At 47.1% G+C, this 8,890-nt stretch overlaps 1 protein-coding gene across 1 annotated transcript; it reads left to right on the forward strand.

The window, feature by feature from the left end:
- Positions 1 to 4,199: 4,199 nt before the first annotated feature.
- On the forward strand, positions 4,200 to 8,627 carry LOC125722760 (protein NYNRIN-like). Its single transcript, XM_048998959.1, has 2 exons — positions 4,200 to 6,821; positions 7,665 to 8,627. Exons 1-2 carry the CDS (start codon positions 4,278 to 4,280, stop codon positions 7,884 to 7,886), a joined length of 2,766 nt encoding a protein of 921 aa, XP_048854916.1. The 5' UTR covers positions 4,200 to 4,277; the 3' UTR covers positions 7,887 to 8,627.
- The last annotated feature ends 263 nt before the right edge of the window (positions 8,628 to 8,890 follow it).

Raw genomic sequence — 8,890 nt, forward strand, 5'->3', positions numbered from 1 at the left:
GAATAAAGTGCACATTTAGTAAGCTATCAATTAAAGCCGTTTACTCACATATTCAACACGTGCTTGTAATATAAGGATATCTTTTAAACGTGACCAGTCGAAGGGGCCCAACGAAGTAGTCATGTAATGGGTACTTCTCTGCCAGTTTGTCATGTGTTATCAGGGACATTGTGCTAGTTGGACATGGTTGCAGTTCAAAGGCCCGATAGTGCTCCCTAAACCACGCTGAGAACATCCTGACTATGAAATTCAGAGTATCCTGAAGTACACATATCCTTATTATCTCTCCGAATTCAGGTAGCCCATCAGTTAATCCACAGATGACTATCATTCCCTTTCTATAGTTGATCCCCTTGCAATATGCACTGTTAGCCATGTTTACTTCTGCCATGTTTGGGTACATTTGCTGGAGAGGCAATGATACATCATCATTCAGCACCTCAACAGAGACTCTCGATACGCTTGATACTTCAACTCCCGGTTTCTGTGGATGTGATGAGTGTAAGTAATACGCAATCATCATCTGATGTTTCCTTGACAGTGTTAGAGCAACATTCTTGAAACACTTGGTGTGTTGGGCAACTTTCTTAAAAAACTGTGTTTGCCCTCAAACCGCATGGTCCAGACTCCAACTAGAGGACCGAAACATCGGGTCATGTGTGGGTAGTGCTCTAAAAAGTGATGCTTTGGGAGAAGTTTTTGGTTGGGAAATGCTTCTTGATACTTCTGTCTGTGATCAGGTATTTTGAACTGAAGATATCCAATGGATTCTTCTGTATGGATCTGGGAAACGGCAAGTTCCACTATCTCTTTTAAACTATCCACTATCTCTTTTAAATCCAAAATTATCTCCCACACTGTATCACTGTCAGGTATAACATCTCCAATCATGAAAGGCAGTAATCTTATGAGGGTCCAATTTTCAGCGGCGTTGCCACCTGTGTTTTTACTTAAAGATTTTTGTTTCACAACATGGGGACGGTTTGTTTTATCTTCTCCTTTGTAGGGGAAATTGAGAATGACCTTATTTAAAGTGTCCAAAGAGAGGTATTTTTTGGATATCAACACGCCCAGACATTCTGCAAGTTCCACTGGAACAATACCCTCCAACAGATCATGGAGTACATCAGGTGGATATCCAGTTGTCACATTAAAATGAGAAAGATTTTCTGTTAGCTCACATGGCCTTTTCAATCCAAAACAAGGCTTTCCACTTTCCGCTGCATGTTTGACATGTTCTTTGTGTTCGTGTTTGGATCGAAGACTAAACTCACCTGAGAGAACCTGCTTGGTCTGAAAATCACTGAGATGCCCTGTGCAAAAATTCCTGAAAAACTTTCCACAAAGCCCGCAATCCTATGGGCACCCAGATTGTCTGCAGCTACACTTTGTACTGTGCCTTTAATATTTTTTCCAATCTGTGGGACAAATACCCTATGCTCTTCCAAGCCAACTAGATCACGCAAAAGAGGTTCAAGCACTTTTCCATATCCGTATTCCTTGATGTAGTTACTTTTACACAGTACTGCTAAATAGATGGATGACAAAGAGGAGTGCTGGCCTGGGGGTAAGTTGCTCAAAATCCAGTACATAGCGCAAAGTTTATGCTTCTTTCTGGAAGTACCCAGAGGGTTGCACACCTCAAACTCATCGTCAATATAAAGGGTGACATTTATTCTCAATTCCCCTGAAGATAGAAACTCATTTTGTTTAAAAAACTCTCCATCCTGGAATGACTTGTATTCTTGTTGTGCAGTTTCATTTTGGTGAGCACTGTAGTTTTCTACTACATCATCAATTATACCATCTTTGCCAAGGAGCTGATGCAATGACTGCAATAATGGTACATATAGGTAGGTATGGTTGCGCTCCTTATCCAAAACATGTTCAACTGGTTCAACTACTTGGAACTTGTCTTTGAAGTACTGTTTCCGCTTAAAAGCAGTGCCAAGTGGTCCCTGATCTCCAATTGCTTTAGTTAATGGATTAGAAAGACAGAAGGCAGAGGCCAATTCCTCAATTTCTTTTGCATCAAGAGTTAGATTATCCATCCATCCATACTTTTTCCAAACCGCTTTTCCTACTGGGTCATGGGGGGGCCAGAGCCTATCCCAAAAGTAATGAGCACGAGGCAGGGAACAACCCAGGATGGGGGGCCAGCCTATCGCAGGGCACAGTCATACACCATTCACACACACATGCATTCCTACAGGCAATTTAGCAACTCCAATTAGCCTCAGCATGTTTTTAGACTGTGGGGGGAAACTGGAGTACCCAGAGTACGACATGGGGGGAACATGCAAACTCCACACACATGTGACCCTGTAAAAGCATATCGACTGCATTACTGGGAACATGGAGTATGTTTTCCAGCTTAAGTAACACTGCTGTAAGTTTCTCTTCTATCATCTTCTCAAAAATTTCTGAGACGTCTCTCTGAAAACTAGACTGCACTTCAAGCTGGGCTTCTGATTCTTCATTGTCTCCATGTTCACATGAAACACTTGAGCTTTCAAAACTGTCTCTTTCTGCAACGATTCCAGGTTTAAAGTCACTGTAAGAATAACCAAGGTGCTTTCTATTTTTATGTGATTTAAATGTCCCATAAATATTTGTCCTAAATGTACAACCCTTGAACATGCAAGGGACCATTTCATTGGCTTTGAGATGCAAATTTATATGAGTGAAATACTCCTTTTCAGAGGCAGCTTCAGAGAACCCACAAACATGACAGCTGAATGTAGCTGATATCAATGTTTGCCGTGATGTTTCTCTAGTATGGACTCTACACAAATGTGACCTGAGCGCATTCCATGACTTGCATGTACATGGACAACTAATATATGGGCAAGGATATGGGTGCCTGCACCCATAATGTGGATGTTTTAACCTGTGAGCCTGCTCGTCCTATCCAATAGGAGATCGCAAGGATGGGTGGTGAAGAGGGTCAGTTCATCGCCTTGATCCGACGCTTGGCAGATGACCTATTGCTTAAATTGAGAGTGGAGAGAAGGGAAATCCCTTTCCTTGTGGATAAGGGAGCTACAAGGTCAACAATCAGAGAGGAGGAGGTGTCAGGAGTCCCCACCACTGGCAGAACTGTGAAAATAATCGGTGCCTCGGGATTCCTAGAAGAAACAGAACCTTTATTAGTGGAACGGAGCCCAGGAGCCACTGTGTGTCAGCACCAGTTCCTAGTTTCCCCCTATTGTCCTGTCAACCTATTAGGGAGGGACTTAATGGGGAAGCTGGGGATGAAGGTGGAAATGGAAGAAGACGGTTTCACTGTGACTTCAGAGGCTTTGGACTGTTTTGCTCATAGGAGAAAGAAAACTTTGCCACTTGGTGGCTAGCGGATGACACAATTCTGAGAGATTGTATCCCTGAAGGTCAAGAACAGCCTGAAAGATTGCATTGCACTCCTCAGCCTCCTGGAACGGGAGGGGCTGAGTGGATAAAGGATTTCGAAGCGGCAGGAAAACTGGGAGAGACTGTTATGCTTGATTACCTCTATGTGGCAGAGGACAGGTCTGCTGCATCTGTCTGTTTGTCAGCCACCCAGGAGCAGTGATATGTGGGAGGTTCAGTCCCCCATGAATCATATGGGAAAAAGGGGTCACTAGAATGGAAGGACTTAGGACCCTGAGTCGCAGAGTGTGAGAGAAGGACTGAGTGGGTGTGTGTAGAGGATGGAAGGTGGATGTGTGGAGATGGACAGGTGCAAAGGTACAAAATAGATCAGTGTGTAGAGAAAGGGAGATGCAGAGGGAGGTAAGGAGAAAAGTGTTGATCCACTGCTAGACTGGTTAGGGAAGGTACCTGATTACTTGTGGGCAAAAGGGAAAAATGATTTTGGTAGAGTGGTGTCAGCTGAGCCTTTGGTGGTCCACCCCAAGTCTGACTTTCGGCCTCACAAGGCCCAGTATCACTTATCTAGAGATGCAGATGGGGGAGTGAGAGAAGTACATGCAGATCTGGTGAAAAGGGGGGCTACTAAGGAAATAGCCTATTCTCCAGTTAATTCTCCAATCTTACACGTGAAAAAGGCAAATTTTACTTGGAGGTTTCTACAAGATCTGAGGGGTGTCATTTCAGCCATACACCCCAGGGCTCCTATCGTACCCAATCCAGTTACGATTCTGGCTTCCATACCAGCGGAGGCTAAATGGTTCTCTGTCATTGATTTGGCTAATGCTTTCTTTTCTATCCCAGTAGATCCAGATTCCCAGTACTGGTTCACCTTCACCTTTCTGGGGAAGAGGTGGACCTGGACAGTGATGCCCCAGGGCTACACAGAGTCACCTAGCGTGTATGGGCAGGAGCTGGCAAAAAATTTGGAGGGGTTTACTGCACCTGGGGGTAGCACACTGGTACAGTATGTGGATGATTTGTTGCTTTGCTCTCACACTTGCGAGTCCTGTAAACAGGACACCAGAGCTCTGTTAGACTTCCTGGCTGAAAATGGGCACAAAGCCTCCAAAGAAAAGCTGCAGCTGGTGTCACAAAGGGTTAAATACCTTGGACATGTGTTGACAAGTGAGGGAAGGTCATTAGGACCAGATCGAGTGGCCTCCATACAGGAGATGCCCAAACCAGAAACTAAACAGCAATTGCTTTCAGTCCTTGGCATGATTGGCTATTGCAGGACTTGGATTCAGGACTATGCACAGAGATCACAGCCCTTGATTGACTTGACAATTGGGCTAGGACTGACAGACAGACTGACGTGGACGTCCGAAGCTGAAGACGGCCTGATTGATTTAAAACAAGCGTTAATGTCAGCTCCAGCTTTGGGGGTGCCTGACTATAGAAAGCCATTTGTGCAGTATGTAGATGAGAAAAAAGGGTTCATGACTTCAGTTCTGATTCAGTATCATGGGGAAAGGGGCAAACCGGTTGCATACTACTCAAAGCGTTTGGACTCGGTGGCTCGAGCATTACCCCTTTGTCTTCGAGCGGTAGCTGCGGCCGCAGAGGCAGTGATGGCAAGCGCAGATCTAGTCCAGTTACATCCACTGAAACTTCGAGTTCCCCATGCAGTGCACGCAATCCTGACACAGGTCAGGACATCTCATTTGACGCCTGCGCGATCGGTGCATTATCAGAATGTTTTGTTAACACTGGCAAATGTGACTGTGGAAAGATGCTCTGCTTTGAATCCGGCGACCCTCCTTCCCATGGAGGCGGACGGAGAACCGCATGATTGTTTGCAGGTCATCGACTGTGTGTGCAGGCCTAGGCCGGATCTGACCGACATCCCACTGGAAGGAGGCGACATCCTGTTTGTCGATGGGAGTTCTTTGAGGCTGGAGGACGGATCTCCAGCGACCTCCTATGCCGTGGTGATGCAAGACGGATTACTTGTGGACGGAGGGCCTCTGCCCAGACATTGGTCCGCACAAGCGGCTGAGCTGTTTGCACTGCGACAGGCCTGCAAATTGGCTGAGGGACAAAAAGTCACTATCTACACAGACTCAAGATACGCCTTCGGGGTGTGTCATGATCATGGTGCATTGTGGAAGCAGAGAGGTTTTCGCACCAGCACTGGAAAACCCATTCAGCATCATGAGTTAGTGGAACAATTACTGGACGCTCTCATGCTACCTAAACAGGTGGCAATAGTGAAGTGCCAGGCCCACACTAAGCGGACTGATGAAATCAGTCAGGGAAATGACCTCGCAGACCAGTGGGCTAAAAGTTTAGCCAAGAACTCCACTGGGTTTGGGAATAAGGTTTTACTGGCAAAGAATGTCGATAAACCAGGCGCTGAAAATGACCTTGTTTTGATTCAAACAGGTGCAACGGAGGCTGAGCTCCACGGCTGGAAACGGAGCGGGGCATGGAGTGATAGAGAAGGCGTGTGGCGACATTCTGGGACTAACAAACCTTATCTCCCTAGATCTGCGTATCCAGGGATGGCCAAAGCCGTTCATGGCCTGGATCATGTGTCTCGGGACGGGATGGTGGCAGCTGTGACTCGGGTGTGGCATGCCCCTGGGTTTGCCACAGCTGCTGCCCAATTCTGCGGGAAGTGTATGGTGTGCATGAAATTCAATGTGGGAAAGGGCATCCCAACCGGCCCTGCAGTGACCCTGAGTCCCCAAAGCCCATTCGATCACCTGCAGATGGATTTCATTGAGCTAACGCCGTGCAGGGGATATAAGTATTGCTTGGTGATTGTAGATCTGTTTTCCAGATGGGTGGAGGCATTTCCTTGCCGTCGCCCTGATGCTCTGAGTGTGGCTAAATGTCTGTTAAAGGAGGTGATTCCACGATGGGGCATTCCATCTAAAATCACCACAGACAACGGTCCTGCGTTCATCGCAGAGATCCTGGCTAAATTGTCCCATTGGATGCAAATTGATTTGAAGCATTATTGTGCATATCACCCCTCGAGTGGGGGGATAGTGGAGAGAGCAAATCAGACACTTAAACTGAAATTGGCGAAAATTTCAGAGACGACGGGCCTGCCCTGGGTGGATGCCCTGCCCCTGGCTTTGTTATTCATGCGAGCAAGGACACACTGCCAGACAGGGTTGGCTCCTTTCGAAGTGTTGACGGGAAGGCCGATGCGTGTTTTGTCTCCCTCGCGATATGTCACACTGGAGACCGTGGAAGGGGATTTGCTGACTTATCTTACAGGTTTGCGGCAGGCGATAGGTGCAGCCTGGGACCAGGTTCATGCCAATTGGAGGAATCCAGAGGGAGAGCTGCCACGAGCTGTGACACCGCTCGAGCCAGGGAGCTGGGTGTTGGTTCGCGACCTGAGGAGGAAAAGATGGAACACGCCGAGATGGAGGGGACCCCACCAGGTCTTGATGGTGACCCCTCACGCCGTGAAAGTGGAGGGAATCGACGCCTGGATCCATCAAGTCCACTGCAGACGTGTGCCCAACCCTGGTGGTTCTTTCGAGACTGGCCCCTGAAAGGGCCACAACTGTGTTGCCTTGCCCTGATAGCCATTTTTATTGTCACAGTTACATTTGGGATTGATGGCATATTGTGGTGGAGAACTGCTTATTCCGGTTGTGTCACCCGCTGTACTCCAACAGAGCCCAACCCACGACAAGTTTTGAACCGAGGGAAAAGGGAGGTGATGAATGCCAATGCCGATGCTAATGCTGTGGAGCTTTTGGCCCGAGCTGTGACTGCTGAGCTGAGGCGCAGATGTCGTTAGCTGTGCGGGCATATACACGCAGCAGACGGTCTCTTAGTCGGACTGAACAATGGTTTGGGGTATTTATTCCATCCCTTGTGGTGGCAGACCTTCAGACAGAGGTGACTGCCCTGCAGACTGCAGTTGAAAAGGTGGCCAATCAAATGCTTGACACCGTGAAGGCCGTCTCGGGTGAATTGTCGGCGGTTAGGCAGGTAGCTCTGCAAAACCGCATGGCATTGGATCTCCTGTTGGAGAATGTTGCACGTACATCCCTGATTCCACTCAGGCTGTGCAGGATCTAGAGGACGTGGTGCACAAGCAGATGTCTGAGGTACACAAAGAGCATGGCCTGTTTGAGTACAGCTGGGACTACTGGTTCTCCTCACTGATCCCGGGTTTATCAGGGGTGTTTAGACCCTTAGTTTTTAGTGTAGTGTTACTGCTAGTAGTGTTGCTGCTAATCTTTTTGCTGTTTAGGTGTTGTTCTAGTATTCTGTCTTCCCAGGCAAATTCTGTTATGTTCCTACGGGTTCCCCCTCTTCCCTACGCGGATGATCCTCTTCTTCCCGCCTGGCTCTACGACCCTCAGCCCCAGGTTGTTGTCCATGCGACCGGCAACGCCAACACCGCTAGTGACTCCTGTTCCATCCGGCCGCCACCAGCCCGCTTCGACCCGCTGCGCAATGGTCCGGCGTTTTACTACACTGCGGACTCTGATTGTTTGTGAACTATGCGGATTTCGCATGTTCAAAAGGGGGGAATGTGGAATTAAAATTGGACATCGGTAGGCCCGGGAGGTTGGCATATTGGGACTGTGTGTGTCTTTAGGCCTTAGGCAAGAAGAGATTGTTTTGAATACTGTGTGACCTCGCTTCGAGATAGCTGCCTGCAGTAAGTTCCGCAGACCCTGAGGAAAGCTCGGGCCTTGGAGAGGCAGACAGCGGAACAAAGGGGGGGGAGAAACCACCTGCAGGGAGAGATTCGAAGCTGCCCCAACTGGTGCACAGCGAGTTATAGCTTTATAGAATAGTTGTGGCAAACAATATATAGCAAGCTATGCGGTAGTGCAAATGTATAAATAATTGTTAATCATACAAATCATATGTTAACCATGTATTGGCAGTGATTCAATGACAATACGTCAATACGTTAATCATTAATCAAAGGACAACTGAGTATTTACAGTGATTCAATGTCATGTAATCAATATCTATATTCATATCTCCAGTAGGAGCCTAGCAGTCGAGACATGTTCTGGTAGACTGAGTAGAATGGGTGGACTTTACCTCACCACCAAGGTGAACCAATAGAATTCGAGAATTGTGTTTGTTATACGTTTAAGCTTGGTTCATTGGTGTGTTGTGACCAATCAGGATTTAGACACCCTTACTGTGAAGTGGGAGTTATGGTATATCAACTGGTTGCTCGGGGAGCTAAAAAAGATTTGGTACCGAATGCCAGAGTGTGATGAGAGCGCTTTGCTGAGTTGCGAGAATAAAAGAGATTTCCTTTACCTCATCAAACTGAGAGGTCCGACTTTTATTCTAAGTGTTATATTCTAAATTTTTCTACCACAGTTGCAATTAGACAAACCTTTTTAAACAGCAATATGGCATATCGACATACCGTCTTTTGTATTTGTTCTGGACTCTCCAACTGTAATTTGAATCCCTCAAGCTCTTGCACTGTCCTGCAGGGCTTCTCAGAAGACATGGTCTCCGTGTCTGACAG

This window comes from Brienomyrus brachyistius, unplaced genomic scaffold (assembly GCF_023856365.1).
Source record: "Brienomyrus brachyistius isolate T26 unplaced genomic scaffold, BBRACH_0.4 scaffold42, whole genome shotgun sequence".
NCBI lineage: Eukaryota > Metazoa > Chordata > Actinopteri > Osteoglossiformes > Mormyridae > Brienomyrus > Brienomyrus brachyistius.

What these genes read in the sequence shown, in the direction of transcription:
- LOC125722760 (XM_048998959.1), top strand. Translation starts at nt 4,278, where the DNA reads ATGCCCCAGGGCTACACAGAGTCACCTAGCGTGTATGGGCAGGAGCTG. An exon ending in GACCCCACCAGGTCTTGATG is followed by an intron (nt 6,822 to 7,664) that starts GTGACCCCTCAC and finishes CTGTCTTCCCAG; the next exon opens with GCAAATTCTGTTATGTTCCT.